Source organism: Bombina bombina, chromosome 3 (genome assembly GCF_027579735.1).
Source record: "Bombina bombina isolate aBomBom1 chromosome 3, aBomBom1.pri, whole genome shotgun sequence".
In the NCBI taxonomy this organism is placed as follows: Eukaryota; Metazoa; Chordata; class Amphibia; order Anura; family Bombinatoridae; genus Bombina; species Bombina bombina.
In genome coordinates this window covers 111513654-111531153 of record NC_069501.1, presented here as the reverse complement: position 1 = coordinate 111531153, position 17500 = coordinate 111513654, and the positions used below count along the sequence as shown (strand labels likewise).

General features: G+C 36.9%; 1 protein-coding gene across 1 annotated transcript in view; it reads right to left on the bottom strand.

The window, feature by feature from the left end:
• CRYZL1 (crystallin zeta like 1) overlaps window positions 1-17500 on the bottom strand; it is a 248371-nt gene that overhangs the window by 21910 nt on the left and 208961 nt on the right. The window contains exons 10-12 of the mRNA XM_053705957.1: window positions 15655-15753; window positions 10444-10562; window positions 6834-6938 (exon numbers count right to left, since the gene is read on the bottom strand). Of these exons, the coding sequence (XP_053561932.1) occupies window positions 6834-6938; window positions 10444-10562; window positions 15655-15753 (323 nt within the window). The remainder of the gene's footprint in view (window positions 1-6833; window positions 6939-10443; window positions 10563-15654; window positions 15754-17500) is intronic.

Below are 17500 nucleotides of genomic sequence, written 5' to 3'. Positions count from 1 at the left end.
CTCCATGCCCAAGAGGGTTAAGGCAATGCTGGAAAATAATGGTGGCCACACAAAATATTGACATTTTGGGCCCAATTTTGACATTTTCACTTAGGGTTGAAATTAACTTTTGTTTCCAATGGTTTAAACATTAATGGCTGTGTGTGGAGTTATTTTGAGGGGACAGCAAATTTACACTGCTATACAGGCTGTACACTCACTACTTTACATTGTAGCAAAGTGTCATTTCTTAAGTGTTGTCACAAGAAAAGTTATAATAAAATAGTTACAAAAATGTGAGGGGTGTACTCACTTTTGTGAGATACTGTATATATAATATAAATCAGTATTAATATGTAGCTATTTACTATTGCTTGTCAATATATAATTTCTTGTTCTAAGGTTTTTGTACTTGAATTAAAACATTTCATATTCTATTTTAGTTCAGCTTTTCAAGGTCACCAACAGAGCTGAATTATTCTTATCATTAAATTATTAGTATAAATATTCACAAATATCCCCATTATCCATGTGTGGTTCCAGTAAGCCTCTTAGTCTATAAACATTAGTGGGTTTCAACATTGGTTGATGGTGAAATAGAGATAATGTCTTGTTTTTAAGACCATATTTACAAAATACATTTGTCTATTATAGCTTAGTGGCTGGTGAGTGTCATCTTTCGAGGACAAAAAGTTCTGAAATCTAAGCTGATTGACAAAAACATAACTTCATCTGTAATTAGTGTTCTCTATTAAACACGCAAGCTGCTATAAATAAAATAATTTAGTGAATGTTTTCATTAGTTCTAACTTAACCCCTTAACAACCATGACGTACCCTGTACGTTAAGGTTTTTCCCCCTTTAATAGCATGAGTCTTGCCGCGAGCATCAAGACTGCACTATTAGACCCTACACCCCTCCTGCTAGCTTTCTAAAATAGCGCAGTCTCACTGGGAATGTTGCTGGTCATTAAGTGGTTAATAATCATTACATCATTGTAATGATTTATGCTAATAGTTATTCAAATATTGTTTATTATTTCCAATAATTCTTGTAATAAACTATGTTTGTTTATTGATCTGATCTGGTTTCAATAAAGTATTATCCTCTCCCTCTGCAAAATATATAATACAAAGTGTTATTAAAGGATTACTTTCTGTTATAATTTTTAAGCTAAACAACTAACATATTAAAGTTAATAAACATTAATTGAAACCTACTGACCTATATTTTCTCCAAAACAAAGTTTCATAACGTTCTAAAAGTTATATCTTTTATTCGCCGATGATGTCACGTTATCCTGCTCACTATTTTCAGCACTGAGTGTTCAAAATACTTAAACCAATAACTTTCGGCTAGATTTAGAGTTTTGTCGGTAAGGACCCGCGTAGCTAACGCTGGCTTTTTTCTGGCTGCACCTTTAAAATAACTCTGGTATTGAGAGTCCATATAATGTCAGCGTTAGACTCCAAAAAAGGAGCGTAGAGCATATTTAACGCAAATGCAACTCTCGATACCAGAGTTGCTTACGGACGCGGCCAGCCTCAAAAACGTGCTCGTGCACGATTCCCCCATAGGAAACAATGGGGCTGTTTGAGCTGAAAAAAAACCTAACACCTGCAAAAAAGCCGCGTTCAGCTCCTAACGCAGCCCCATTGTTTGCTATGGGGAAACACTTCCTACGTCTGCACCTAACACTCTAACATGTACCCCCGAGTCTAAACACCCCTAACCTTACACTTATTAACCCCTAATCTGCCGCCCCCCGCTATCGCTGACCCCTGCATATTATTATTAACCCCTAATCTGCTGCTCCATAAACCGCCGCTACTTACATTATCCCTATGTACCCCTAATCTGCTGCCCCTAACACCTGCCGACCCCTATATTATATTTATTAACCCCTAATCTGCCCCCCACAACGTCGCCTCCACCTGCCTACACTTATTAACCCCTAATCCGCCTCACTAACCCTATAATAAATAGTATTAACCCCCAATCTGCCCTCCCTAACATCGCCGACACCTAACTTCAATTATTAACCCCTAATCTGCCGACTGGAGCTCACCGCTATTCTAATAAATGTATTAACCCCTAAAGCTAAGTCTAACCCTAACACTAACATCCCCCTAAATTAAATATAATTTTAATCTAACGAAATTAATTATCTCTTATTAAATAAATGATTCCTATTTAAAGCTAAATACTTACCTGTAAAATAAATCCTAATATAGCTACAATATAAATTATAATTATATTATAGCTATTTTAGGATTAATATTTATTTTACAGGTAACTTTGTAATTATTTTAACCAGGTACAATAGCTATTAAATAGTTAAGAACTATTTAATAGTTACCTAGTTAAAATAATAACAAAATTACCTGTAAAATAAATCCTAACCTAAGTTACAATTAAACCTAACACTACACTATCATTAAATTAATTAAATAAAATATCTACAATTACCTACAATTAAACCTAACACTACACTATCAATACATTAATTAAATACAATATATACAAATAACTACAATGAAATAAACTAACTTAAGTACAAAAAATAAAAAAGAACTAAGTTACAAAAAGTAAAAAAATATTTACAAACATAAGGAAAATCTTACAACAATTTTAAACTAATTACACCTACTCTAAGCCCCCTAATAAAATAACAAAGCCCCCCAAAATAAAAAATGCCCTACCCTATTCTAAATTACTAAAGTTCAAAGCTCTTTTACCTTACCAGCCCTGAACAGGGCCCTTTGCGGGGCATGCCCCAAAGAATTCAGCTCTTTTGCCTGTAAAAAAAAACATACAATACCCCCCCCCCCCAACATTACAACCCACCACCCACATACCCCTAATCTAACCCAAACCCCCCTTAAATAAACCTAACCCTAAGCCCCTGAAGATCATCCTACCTTGTCTTCACCATACCAGGTTCACCGATCGGTCCTGGCTCCAAAATCTTCATCCAACCCAAGCGGGGGCTGGCGATCCATCATCCGGCGGCTGAAGAGGTCCAGAAGAGGCTACAAAGTCTTCATCCTATCCGGGAAGAAGAGTAGATCCGGACCGGCAACCATCATCTTCCAAGCGGCATCTTCTATCTTCATCCGATGAGGACCGGCTCCATCCTGAAGACCTCCACCGCGGACCCATCTTCATCCGGCGACGTCCAACTGAAGAATGACGGTTCCTTTATGGGACGTCATCCAAGATGGCGTCCCTCGAATTCCGATTGGCTGATAGGATTCTATCAGCCAATCGGAATTAAGGTAGGAATATTCTGATTGGCTGAATCTGATTGCGAGCTCAATCTGATTGGCTGATTGGATCAGCCAATCGGATTGATCTTGATTATGATTGGCTGATTCCATCAGCCAATCAGAATATTCCTACCTTAATTCCGATTGGCTGATAGAATCCTATCAGCCAATCGGAATTCGAGGGACGCCATCTTGGATGACGTCCCTTAAAGGAACCGTCATTCTTCAGTTGGACGTCGCCGGATGAAGATGGGTCCGCGGTGGAGGTCTTCAGGATGGAGCCGGTCCTCATCGGATGAAGATAGAAGATGCCGCTTGGAAGATGATGGTTGCCGGTCCGGATCTACTCTTCTTCCCGGATAGGATGAAGACTTTGGAGCCTCTTCTGGACCTCTTCAGCCGCCGGATGATGGATCGCCAGCCCCCGCTTGGGTTGGATGAAGATTTTGGAGCCAGGACCGATCGGTGAACCTGGTATGGTGAAGACAAGGTAGGATGATCTTCAGGGGCTTAGTGTTAGGTTTATTTAAGGGGGGTTTGGGTTAGATTAGGGGTATGTGGGTGGTGGGTTGTAATGTTGGGGGGGGGGGTTATTGTATGTTTTTTTTTACAGGCAAAAGAGCTGAATTCTTTGGGGCATGCCCCGCAAAGGGCCCTGTTCAGGGCTGGTAAGGTAAAAGAGCTTTGAACTTTAGTAATTTAGAATAGGGTAGGGCATTTTTTATTTTGGGGGGCTTTGTTATTTTATTAGGGGGCTTAGAGTAGGTGTAATTAGTTTAAAATTGTTGTAAGATTTTTCTTATGTTTGTAAATATTTTTTTATTTTTTGTAACTTAGTTCTTTTTTATTTTTTGTACTTTAGTTAGTTTATTTCATTGTAGTTATTTTTAGGTATTGTATTTAATTAATGTATTGATAGTGTAATGTTAGGTTTAATTGTAGGTAATTGTAGGTATTTTATTTAATTAATTTAATGATAGTATAGTGTTAGGTTTAATTGTAACTTAGGTTAGGATTTATTTTACAGGTAATTTTGTAATTATTTTAACTATTTTAGCTATTAAATAGTTCTTAACTATTTAATAGCTATTGTACCTGGTTAAAATAAATACAAAGTTACCTGTAAAATAAATATTAATCCTAAAATAGCTATAATATAATTATAATTTATATTGTAGCTATATTAGGATTTATTTTACAGGTAAGTATTTAGCTTTAAATAGGAATAATGTATTTAATAAGAGTTAATTTATTTCGTTAGATTTAAATTATATTTAAGTTAGGGGGGTGTTAGTGTTAGGGTTAGACTTAGCTTTAGGGGTTAATACATTTATTAGAATAGCGGTGAGCTCCAGTCGGCAGATTAGGGGTTAATGTTTGAAGTTAGGTGTCGGCGATGTTAGTGAGGCAGATTAGGGGTTAATAAGTGTAGGCAGGTGGAGGCGACGTTGTGGGGGGCAGATTAGGGGTTAATAAATATAATATAGGGGTCGGCGGTGTTAGGGGCAGCAGATTAGGGGTACATAGCTATAATGTAGGTGGCGGCTCTTTGCGGTCGGCAGATTAGGGGTTAATTATTGTAGGTAGCTGGCTGCGACGTTGTGGGGGGCAGGTTAGGGGTTAATAAATATAATATAGGGGTCGGCGGTGTTAGGGGCAGCAGATTAGGGGTACATAAGGATAACGTAGGTGGCGGTCGGCAGATTAGGGGTTAAAAAAATTAAATCGAGTGGCGGCGATGTGGGGGGGGGGGGGGGCTCGGTTTAGGGGTACATAAGTAGTTTATGGGTGTTAGTGTACTTTAGAGTACAGTAGTTAAGAGCTTTATGAACCGGCGTTAGCCCAGAAAGCTCTTAACTACTGACTTTTTTCTGCGGCTGGAGTTTTGTCGTTAGAATTCTAACGCTCACTTCAGACACGACTCTAAATACCGGAGTTAGAAAAATCCCATTGAAAAGATAGGATACGCAATTGACGTAAGGGGATCTGCGGTATGGAAAAGTCGCGGCTGAAAAGTGAGCGTTAGACCCTTTTTTGAGTGACTCCAAATACCGGAGGTAGCCTAAAACCAGCGTTAGGAGCCTCTAACGCTGGTTTTCACGGCTACCGCCAAACTCCAAATCTAGGCCTTTGTGTTTAAAGCGCCATTTTGAAACCTAGGTATTGTAAACGGATTGGTACAGAGCAAAGGATAACCACGGAGTGGGTTTGGAAAACAATTAAATTTGCAGACAAGATTTCTGATATACCGTAGAGATATGTTAATGAAATGCTATTGATAAAAAGCGTATTTGGGGTAGTTAGTTAGTAACAGGCATAGAAAATATTTACTTACAGTTGCCCTTTAAATTAGACATATTGCCCCTGCAAAGATGGTAACCTGTATTTAATATATATTGAATTACATTAACATAATATTTATTGTGTCTTAACACATACTACTCTTTGGGCCAGATTACAAGTGGTGCGCTAATATTTTTCCCACTCAGACGCTAACTGCATTCAAATTAAAAAAAGATTGCGTCCACATTACTGTGCGTATTACAAGTTGAAAGTAAAAAAAACGTTTGCATGCGAATGAAACACTGAGATGTGCGGACTTCAGGACTTCGGATATCGCAACCTAACTTGCTACTTCTCCCTATAGACTTCTATGGAGCGCACTGGAAAAAAAAAAACTATGTTATCACTCGCGTGCTATTTATTTAAAAAAAAAAAAAAGAACTTTTTTTTTCTCTAAGTGAGGAAAATAGAAATTTTAAGTATTTCTAATAGAAACAGATTAAAAATGTTATTACGTTTCAAGGTATTTCACTGGGAAGGACTCAAAAGTATATACTATATATATATATATTTATTTATTTGTACACACACACACATTGGAGCCTTTCCAGTCACCTTGCCATATACAATATCCTTTTTAACACTTTTAAAAATGTTTAATTAAAATTAAATTTAAAAAAAAAGTGTATATGGGAGTCTAAAATTATACTGTAATGCGTTTTTGACATTTTTGACGTGTTTTGTGATTTTTAATTAACTCTTACAGTTTACTTCAGGTCTCAAATCACACTAAATATTCTAGCGTAGTTTTGGCTTTCAGTCGAACAAAAACTAGTTAGTGCGTTCGTGATATCCATTGAAAGTATAGATTGCACTCTAGCAATGTTGGCCGCGTTAACCCTTCTCTGGTATATGGGGACCCTGAACCAAGCTGCGGGCACTCCTCTTAGAGGTTGCAGATGTGTTCTACTAACAATATTATCTGCACAATAAATAAGAAGTGTTTCAGGCTGGATTAGAGCCGAAGACCATAATATTTTACTTCACATTTTTGGAAGGTTATTACCTTTTCCAAGAACCATGTACCAAGCTGCACATCCCAATATTTCCTACTATAACTATGGTCCCATGAAAGTGTGAGACAAAGGAGATTTATTCATCCCATAAAGATTCATATTAAAAAAAATGTATTTTGCAATAACTTATTGATGCTTAAATTAATTTACACTTTGTTATTTACATAAAGTATAATTTTTTTTTAAAAGAATTACATTATTTAGGGAGTCACAAAAAAAGGATATGGAGATACTTCCCTTGTTGTGCATTTGACAAATTCCACATTTCGTCATTAAGAAAAGAAATTGATGCACCCTTAAGAAAAAGTAAATGACTGTCTGGAGGATCCAGCTTTAAAACAAAAGACAATTAGAACAAGATTTAAGACTGTATCACATATTTCTATTCCGTACAATACAAAAACAGTACAGCAGTTATAAGTATGTATGTGATATTTTTGTGGCATTTGCTTCAGGCCAGCAACGGATTTGTTTTTCATGGTCCTATATTTTACATACAGTATCTCACAAAAGTGAGTACACGCCTCAAGTTTTTGTAAACATTTTATTATATCTTTTCATGTGACATCACTGACGAAATGACACTTTGCTACAATGTAAAGTAGTGAGTGTACAGCCTGTATAACAGTGTAAATTTGCTGTCCCCTCAAAATAACTCTACACACAGCCATTAATGTCTATACCGTTGGCAACAAAAGTGAGTACACCCCTAAGTGGAAATGTCCAAATTGGGCCTAATTAGCCATTTTCCCTCCCTGGTGTCATGTGACTCAGTGTTACAGGGTCTCAGGTGTGAATGGGGGGCAGGTGTGTTAAATGTGGTGTTATTGTTCTCACACTCTCTCATACTGGTCACTGGAAGTACAACATGGCACCTCATGGCAGAGAACTCTCTGAGAATCCGAAAAAAAAAAGAATTTTTGCTCTACATATAGATATCCTAGGCTATAAGAAGATTGCCGAGAGCCTGAAACTGAGCTGTAGCACAGTGGGCAAGACCATACAGCGGTTTCACAGGACAGGTTTCACTCAGAACAGGCCTCGCCATGGTCGACCAAAGAAGTTGAGTGCATGTGCTCAGCGTCATATCCATAGGTTGTCTTTGGGAAATAGACGTATGAGTGCTGCCAGCATTGCTGCAGAGGTTGAAGGGGTGGGGGGGTTAGCCTGTCAGTGCTCAGATTATATGCCACACACTGCATCAAATTGATCTGCATGGCTGAAGTCCCAGAAGGAAGCCTCTTCTAAAGATAATGCACAAATAAGCCTGCAAACCATTTGCTGAAGACTTGCAGACTAAGGGCATGGATTACTGGAACCATGTCTTGTGGTCTGATGAGACCAAAATAAACTTATTTGGTTCAGATGGTGTCAAGCGTGTGTGGGGGCAACCAGGAGAGGAGTACAAAGACAAGTGTGTCTTCATACAGTCAAGCATGGTGGTGGGAGTGTCATGGTCTTGGCCTGCCGGCACTGGGGAGCTACAGTTCATTGAGGGAAACATGAATGCCAACATGTACTGTGACATACTGAAGCAGAGTATAATCCCCCCCCCCTTTGGAGACTGGGCAGCAGGGCAGTATTCCAACATGATAATGACCCCAAACACACCTCCAAGACGACCACTGCCTTGCTAAAGAAGCTGAGGGTAAAGGTGATGGACTGGCCAAGCATGTCTCCAGACTTAAACCCTATTGAGCATCTGTGGGGCATCCTCAAACGGAAGGTGAAGGCAGTGCAAGGTCTCTAACATCCAGCAGCTCTGTGATGTCGTCATGGAGGAGTGGAAGAGGACTCCAGTGGCAACCTGTGAAGCTCTGGTGAACTCCATGCCCAAGAGGGTTAAGGCAGTGCTGAAAAATAATGGTGGCCAAACAAAATATTGACACTTTGGGCCCAATTTGAACATTTCCACTTAGGGGTGAACTTACTTTTGCTGCCAACGGTTTAGACATTAATGGCTGTGTGTTGAGTTATTTTGACGGGACAGCAAATTTACACTGTTATACAGCCTGTACACTCACTACTTTACATTGTAGCAAAGTGTCATTTATTCAGTGTTGTCACATGAAAAGATATAATAAAATATTTACACAAATGTGAGGGGTGCACTCACTTTTGTGAGATACTGTATATGTTATTTGTTATATGGCACATATATGTAATACTAGTCCTTAAGCCCGTGTACATGTGCCAAAATCCCCATCCACTTGGCTCCCCTCTCCCTCCCTCCTTCCCCTTCCACTCTCAAATTTTTTTTTTCTGTAGTGCTGCAATTCCAACCCCGGTCCCGCCCCACCTCTCTGCAGTCTGATCCTCCCCGACTGATCCTTCCTTACGGCCAGGTATGTTTGTCTCGCGCTGCAGTCTCTACTGCGCATGACTGCATCCGACAAACATACCTGGCCTTTTATAATATAGGAAGTTATAAAAATAAATTTTTTGCCTGCCATTCTCATTACAAGAAGTAACCGTTATAATACTGTTTGTAGTCAAAATATATTTACTAGAATTCTTTTGTATTTTCATTTATTTCAACTTTTAATTATTTAAGCTATGTGTTACATAAATAAAAGTTTAACATTTTAGAAACTTTCGAAAGTACAATGTGATGTTATATTAAAATATTTAATGCACCTGTCAACAAAGTCTTGAGAAGTATATGGGCTGGATTTATTAAGTGTCGAGAGGACATGATTGGCTGTCTGCCTTTGTCATTGCACAAGCATTTCACTAGAAATGCTTGTGCAATTCCGCCCCTGCTCACTGGCGGCCAATCCTAGCAGGGGCTGTCAATCATACCAATCGTATTGGATCTGAATGAATATAATCCGCCATCTTTTAGTTCTTACCACCGCCGCTTCTTAACTTTCGTTTCAGGCGACCTTAAAAAGATGGGCCTCCGAAGTAGCATTCCGCAGCTTATTAAATGGAGCCCTTTGTGTTAAAAATATTGGAATTTTTAAATTTAATTTTACTGTACTTTAGTTAAAGGGATATGAAACCCAAACGACAGACAGAGCATACAATTTTAGAAAAAGTTTTTAATTTACTTCTTTTATCAAATTTGCATTGTTCCCATGATATTCTGTGTTGAAGAGATACCTGAGTAGGCATCCGGAGCACTACATGGCAGGAAATAGTGCTGCCATCTAGTGCTCTTACAAAGAAACAATATTCTTGCAAAACTGCTGCCATTTAGTGCTCCAGACATGGGCAGGCTGCTTACGTCCCTGCTTTTCAACAAAAGGAACCAAAAAATTGATAATAGAAGTAAATTAGAAAGTGGTTTAAAATTGTATGCTCTATCTGCATCTCAAAGCAAATATTTTAGGCTTCATAGCCCTTTAAATTCAATTTTGTCTCTTGATTCTAAAAAAAGCAAACATGGACTAAAGTCCACCTAAGCATGGTACTAAAAACGTATACAGTAAATGTCCATAATTAGGTTTATGAGATAAGAGATGTGAAATTATGTTTCTTCCACAGGGATCAGATGCCTCTGGGTTTTAGTCTATACCCTTCATGGGTAGCCCCAATTATCAGCTGCGTGGTGCATTCTCCCTTGTTTATTTTAATTCTGACTAAAGTGCAAGAGGACTAGAAGGCAACAGCCACTGTTTTTTTTACCAAGTGGTTTACTCATTGTACCCATGAAGAATTTGATAAAAGTAATTTGGCTCTTTTAAATTTTGATTATCAAAATTATTGATGTTTAGAGATAGAAAGAAATGCTTTTTTTTAAAAAAAAATATCTAGTGAATCTCTAGCATAGGTTTACTATACATGAGAATAATCGTTTCATATAAATAAAATATTCAACATTAATACATTACCTGTAGATTTTCTTCCCTGGTCACCCAGTGGCTTCCAATGGAGAGAAGTGTAATAATATCATGTTTGTGCGGAAGCAACTGATGTTCAGTTATAGAAATATCCTGGTTGTATAATCTAACTGTGAACCAAAAATGATATCAAAGTTATTCTCCTGTACAGAACCAATAAATTATTTGAGATTATAAGAATTACTAAAGTGGCTGAGTTTTCCAAAATTGTTTAATATGTTCAGATATAAACATTGATTGGTGGCCATTTGTTGCCTGAACAAATTATGTATCTCAAAATAAGTTTTTATTAATGAAGTTTAAGTATTTGTTGAATTTACCTTTACTTTTTTAACTATGAACATAAATCTGCATCTTGTTTCTACTGTGGTATTTTGGTTTGGATGAATGAACCACAAACTTCTTTAGCTTGAAAATTAAATGATTTTTTTTTTGTCAGCCTCTATATACAAGGAAGTACTTAATAAATACAGTAAAATTGCAAAGCAACAAGTCATGATAATAAGACTATGCAATAGCACTTACTCAGAATTTTAAATTAGCAGTATATTTCTGACAAATTTAAAATATTACATCAATTAGCCAGCTTCTGTATCTTGTGACAGCTATCATCCAATCACAGACTCATATGCATATACACTGGGAACTCTTGCACATGCTCAGAAGTAGCTGGTGACACAGAAAGTGTGCATATAAAAAGACTGTGCACAATTTAATGATGAAAGTAAATTGTAAAGTCTCTTAAAACCGCACGCTCTATTTGAATCATGAAAGTTTAATTTTGACTTATGTGTTCTTTTAAATACAGTGAAATAGTGAAACAAACAAAAGGCTCAAGAAGAAAATTTATTAGAAAAAATATATAAGTATAGGTTACTGGGTAATATAGACACCACTATCTATAATAAATATGTAATATAATTATTTAATCCCGCACACCGAAATGAAAAAAATGAAGAAAGATATATAATGAAAAAATATTAATCTTTATTAAACCATTCAAAGAAATACCTTACCAAAATATCTGTAAAAGACACAAAGCACAACCAGGCATCCTTGGTTGCGGAATTAAAATGAGGTTAAGACAATATACCTATATAACATATTGCAAAATCAGAATGATAATATAGTGGATTAAGCACAGTTCAGTTATCCTATTGACCACCAAGTATATAATTCGGCTCTCAAGGGTTAAAACCCGCTAGTGTGGAACATGGCAAACTTGGTCAAAAGTCCCATATCCTGTACGTATTGCAATAGCAGTAGTTTTCAAATGTTGCGCTTTTCACTTATACAGTCTCTGTCAGTTGAAACAATAATGGCACTTAAGGATATCAATCCGCCATAAACCGATTGCTCCACTTGTAATCAAGGCCAAAATGTTTAAAGGGCCATGATACCCAAACACTAAAGAGATATTTTTTCATTATATATCTTTCTTAATTTTTTTCATTTTGGTGTGCTTAATTGCGATACATTACCCTCTGTATGTTCATCTTGGTATTTTGTGAGTGCATTGTGGTACTAGGAAGTTTTTTACTTATGCACTTTATCCACTATAGTATCGTTCTGATATTGCTATATGTTAAATACAGGTACAGTACATTGTCTTTGCCTCATTTTAATTCCGCAACCAGGGATGCCTGGTTGCGCTTTATATGTGTATTTTACAGATATTTTGGTAAGGTGTTCCTTTAAAAGGTTTAATAAAGCTTAATATGTTTTCATTATATATATATATATATATATATATATATATATATATATATATATATATATATATATATATATATATATATATATATATATCTCAGACTGAGAAAGGGGAGTGTCCCCCCCAAAACGTCACTTTGTTATATTAAAGTACACTTTGGAAAGACCAGTGAGTGCTGCCTCTTATCTATTATATTCAACCGTTGGCACCCTGGCGTTTGCTGTTGTGGTGAGAGTGCTCTTTTTTTAAATATATATATATATATATATATATATATATATATATATATATATATATATATATATACACATATATACACATACACATATATATACACATATACACACACATTTTTTTCATTTCAGTGTGCAGGAAAAATATATATACGGATCCAAGATAACGGCGATTTATCGGAGTAGTACTCTGTTACAAATGGTGTGAAGCAGGGTTGTGTCCTGGCACCTACACTCTTCAGCATCATGTTTTCTGCTATGCTGACTGACACGTTCAGAGACGGGGACGTTGGATTTGGCATCAGGTACAGTGTTGATGGTCAACTGTTTAATCTAAGGAGGCTTCATGCAAAAACCAAGGTTAAGAAAGATATCATCAGAGACTTCCTGTTTGCTGACAACTGTGCCATAAATGCTGGCTCAGAAATGGACATGCAACGCAGCGTAATTTTTTTTTCAAATGCCTGCACAAACTTTGGTCTAACCATTATTAAAAAGAAGACTGAAGTTCTGTATCAGCCTTCCTTTGGGAGGCCCTTTGTTGAGCCAAACATCACCATTGATGGCCAGAGACTAAATGTAGTAAACAGATTAACATACCTTGGTAGCACTTTGTCTCAAAACACCACCATAGATGATGAGGTAAATATCAGGATCGCTAGAGCCAGTGCAGCCTTTGGCAGATTACATGCCAATGTCTGGATGGAACAGAAGAGGCATCCCCACCCAGACAAAGCTGAAAGTATACAGGGCTGTTCTCCCCACACTACTTTATGCTAGTGAAACCTAGACCGTGTATTAGCGCCATGCCAAGAAGCAGAACCATTTCCATACAACAAGCCTCAGAAAAATCCTCAACATACAGCGGGAGGACAAGATTCCGGACACTGAGGTACATGCCCAAGTAAACCTACCTAGCATCTTTACCATCTTGATGCAGTCACAGTTACGCTAGACAGGGCATGTAGTCCATATGTCAGACCATCGACTGCCAAAGAGAATCTTTTATGGGGGCTGCAGCAAGGCCAGCAATCCCGGGGGGTCAAAAGAAGCACATTAAAGACACTCTCAAAGCCGCCCTCAAAGCATTTTACATCAATGTTGATACCTAAGAACAGAGTGCAATGAATCAGACAACATGGCCCTCCTAAAGGTGCCGAATCTTATGAGGCCAAAAGGATGGCTGCAGCAGAACAAAAGAGGCAAGCCAGGAAAGCTTGTGCCAGTATCCCGGTTGGAGATGTCCTCCTCCCCTGCTGTATATATATATATATATATTTATATTATTATTATTATTTTTTTAATTGAGCCCTTTCTAGTTAAATACCTTGAAACATGCATTATAATTTTTTAATTAATTGTAATGTGTGTTATTGTTTGTTTGTTTTTTAATAGAAATACTTGAAATTCTATATTCTTCATTTAGATTTTTTTTATATATATATATTTCTGTATATATAATATATATATATATATATATATATATATATATATATATATATATATGTGTATTTTCAAATAGATATATAAGTTTTGGGTTAGCGCATGAGCAATAAACGGAAAAGGCTTTCTTTAGCATGCCCCATAGAAGTATATGGGAGAGGGAGTTAGCATGGTCACGATATCCTAAGTCCTGAAGTTAGCTCACCTGAGTCCTTCACTTATGCACTAACTTTTTACTTTCAACTTAAAATACCAGCGCTAACTTGCGAGTGCTAATTTTTTTATAGTTAGCGCTCATGGGCAATAAAAACCGATTGCTCCACTTGTAATCAAGGCCAAAATGTTTAAAGGGCCATGATACCCAAATGCTGAAGCACTTGAAACTGATGCAGCATAGCTGTAAAAAGCTGAGTAGAAAATATCACCTGAACATCTCTATGTAAAAAGAAAGCTATTTTACCTCAAAATGTCCTAAGTATTCAAACCCCATTGCAAAGGACTTTAAGCAGCAAATCAGTATGTCTGTCCCAGGACAGGCAAGGGAGTGAGCTTCGTGCACACTAATAGTAAAAGAGTTGATGACCTCAGCACTGCTGATGCCGATTGGCTGTTGTTCATTTCTTTATTTTTTTTACCTGCAGCTGGACAACAGCTGAGGTATAACTTTTTACACAGAACTTACAGAGCTGAGGAAATTGTGAGGTAAAATATCTTCCTTTTTTACATAGAGATTCTCAGGTGATATTTTCCTGTTGGTTTTTTACAGTTATGTTGCATCAGTTTCAAGTGATTTAGCATATGAGTATTATGTCCCTTTAAATGAGCAGAGTAAAATAAAATAATATGATGATTTAGATTAGTGCAGGAACTAATTTCTCTTTGTCCTCTGACAGTAAGGGAGACCAGGTAAACATACTCAAAGTCCATTTTCAAGGAGTATATCCCTGTACTGTTCTAGATTTCCAATCGAAACTGTGATAAATGACATATTTCTATGTTTTTGAAATATTTATATTGTACGTTGACCGCTCAGGAGTGTGCATGTGTCTGGAGTGCTAGATGGTAGCAGTATTGCATTGATGTTTGTAACAATGTTAAAATTGTTGTAGACACTGCTGCCATCTAGTGCTCAAAGTGTGCAACATTGCTACAAACCTTGATGCAACGCTGCAGACATAGTGCTCCTGAGCATGTTCTTCAACAAATCGAGAACAAAGTAAATGTCATTATGAAAGTTAATTTGATAATTTTTTTTAACTATAACAGTTTAATTTTAAGTTTCATGTCCTTTTAAATATATATTAATTTTCTCTGCCAAAATATATAACCCATTTCCGCCCCTCCACCAAAGGTATCTTTAGGCCACCTTCCAATCAGATGCTAAGCAAGTTTATTGCACTTCTGTAGGCCAGAAATTTCACAAACTGACATTTAGCAAAGGTGGAATCCTATGACAGAGCCACGTTAAAGCCACTGAGCTCTTCAGTATGACCTATTATACTGCCAGTGTTTGTCTATGGAGATTTCATAGTTATATGCTGGATTTTAAGCACCTGTTAGCAAGGGGTGTGGCTTTATACACCTGAACTTACTAATTAGTAGGGGTGTCCACAATACTTGGTCCATATGTTGCATGTGACTTGCTGATGGCTGTCACATGATACAGGGGCAGGGAAATGGGGAACAATTAAATTTATCAGAAAGAAATCTACTACTCATTTGAAATTAAGTGCAAATGAATTATTTTTTTATTATCCATTTATTAATTATGCAAATCTATTGTATTCAACAGCACTTTAACAATTTACAAACCTCCAGCATCCAGAACGATGTCAACGCCCAGACCTCCAGTTTCCTCTAAACAGCTTTCTGCTAGGTCAGTGTTCCCTTTAGACATATCTATAACACGAGCTGTAAGAGAAAATAAGTTATTGTTATAGCCTAAGGGTGCACATGCTTAGATTATAAGACATAATAATAGGAAAAAACAAGTATACAAATTTTTTTTTACCTGGAGCAGGAATACAGGCTGTTTACTGAGCAATTTATACAAATAGTTTTTTTTTCTTAATCTATTTATTTTCTAAATTCACATACTTTTATAAAAACCCATCATAGACATGACAAATGATAAAAATAAAAGCTGTATAAATGTTTTGGTTTGTTTACTTTCGCCTAGATTACGAGTCTTGCTTTAGCCTTAAAAATCAGCGTTGAGAGGTCACAACGCTGCTTTTTAACGCCCGCTGGTATTACAAGTCTGGCAGGTACAGTTGTACCGCTCACTTTTATTCTGCGACTCGAGCATACCGCAAATCCCCTTACGTCAATTGCGTATCCTATCTTTTTAATGGGATTTGCCTAACGCCGGTATTAAGAATCTTGGAGAAAGTGAGCGGTACACCCTCTCCTGTCAAGACTCCTAACGCATTTAAAAGTCAGTAGTTAAGAGTTTTATGGGCTAACGCCGTAACATAAAACTCTTAACTACAGTGCTAAAAAGTACACTAACACCCATAAACTACCTATTAACCCCTAAACTGAGGCCCCCCCCCACATCGGAAACACTAAAATAACGTTTTTAACCCCTAATCTGCCGACCGGACATCGCAGCCACTATAATAAATATATTAACCCCTAAACCGCCGCACTCCCGCCTTGCAAACACTAGTTTAATTTTATTAACCCCTAATCTGTCGACCTAACATCGCCGACACCTACCTACATTTATTAACCCCTAATCTGCTGCCCCCAACGTCGCCACAACTATATTAAAGTTATTAACCCCTAAACCTAAGTCTAACCCTAACACACCCTAAATAAATATAAATAAAATTACTACAATTAATTAAATTATTCCTTTATAAAACTAAATAATTACCTATAAAATAAACCCTAAGCTAGCTACAATATAACTAATAGTTACATTGTAGCTATCTCAGGGTTTATTTTTATTTTACAGGCAACTTTGTATTTATTTTAACTAGGTACAATAGTTATTAAATAGTTATTAACTATTTAATAACTACCTAGCTAAAATAAGTACAAATTTACCTGTAAAATAAACCCTAACCTAAGTTACAATTACACCTAACACTACACTATAATTAAATTAATTCCCTAAACTAACTACAATTAATTACAATTAAATTAAATAAACTAAAGTACGAAAAACAACAAACACTAAATTACAGAAAATAAAAAAAGAATTACAATTTTTTTAAACTTATTACACCTACTCTAATCCCCCTAATAAAATAAAAAATACCCCCAAAATAATAAAATTCCCTACTCTATACTAAATTGCAAATAGCCCTTAAAAGGGCTTTTTGCGGGGCATTGCCCCAAAGTAATCAGCTCTTTAACCTGTAAAGTAAAAAAAATAACCCCCAACATTAAAACCCACCACCCACACACCCAACCCTACTCTAAAACCCACCCAATCCCCCCTTAATAAAACCTAACACTAACCCCTTGAAGATCACCCTACCTTGAGATGTCTTCACCCAGCCGGGCAAAAGTGGTCCTCCAGAGGGGCCGAAGTTTTCATCCGATCCAGGCAGAAGAGGACCTCCAGACGGGCAGAAGTCTTCAGCCAGACGGCATCTTCTATCTTCATCCATCTGGAGCGGAGCGGGTCGATCTTCAATCCAGCTGA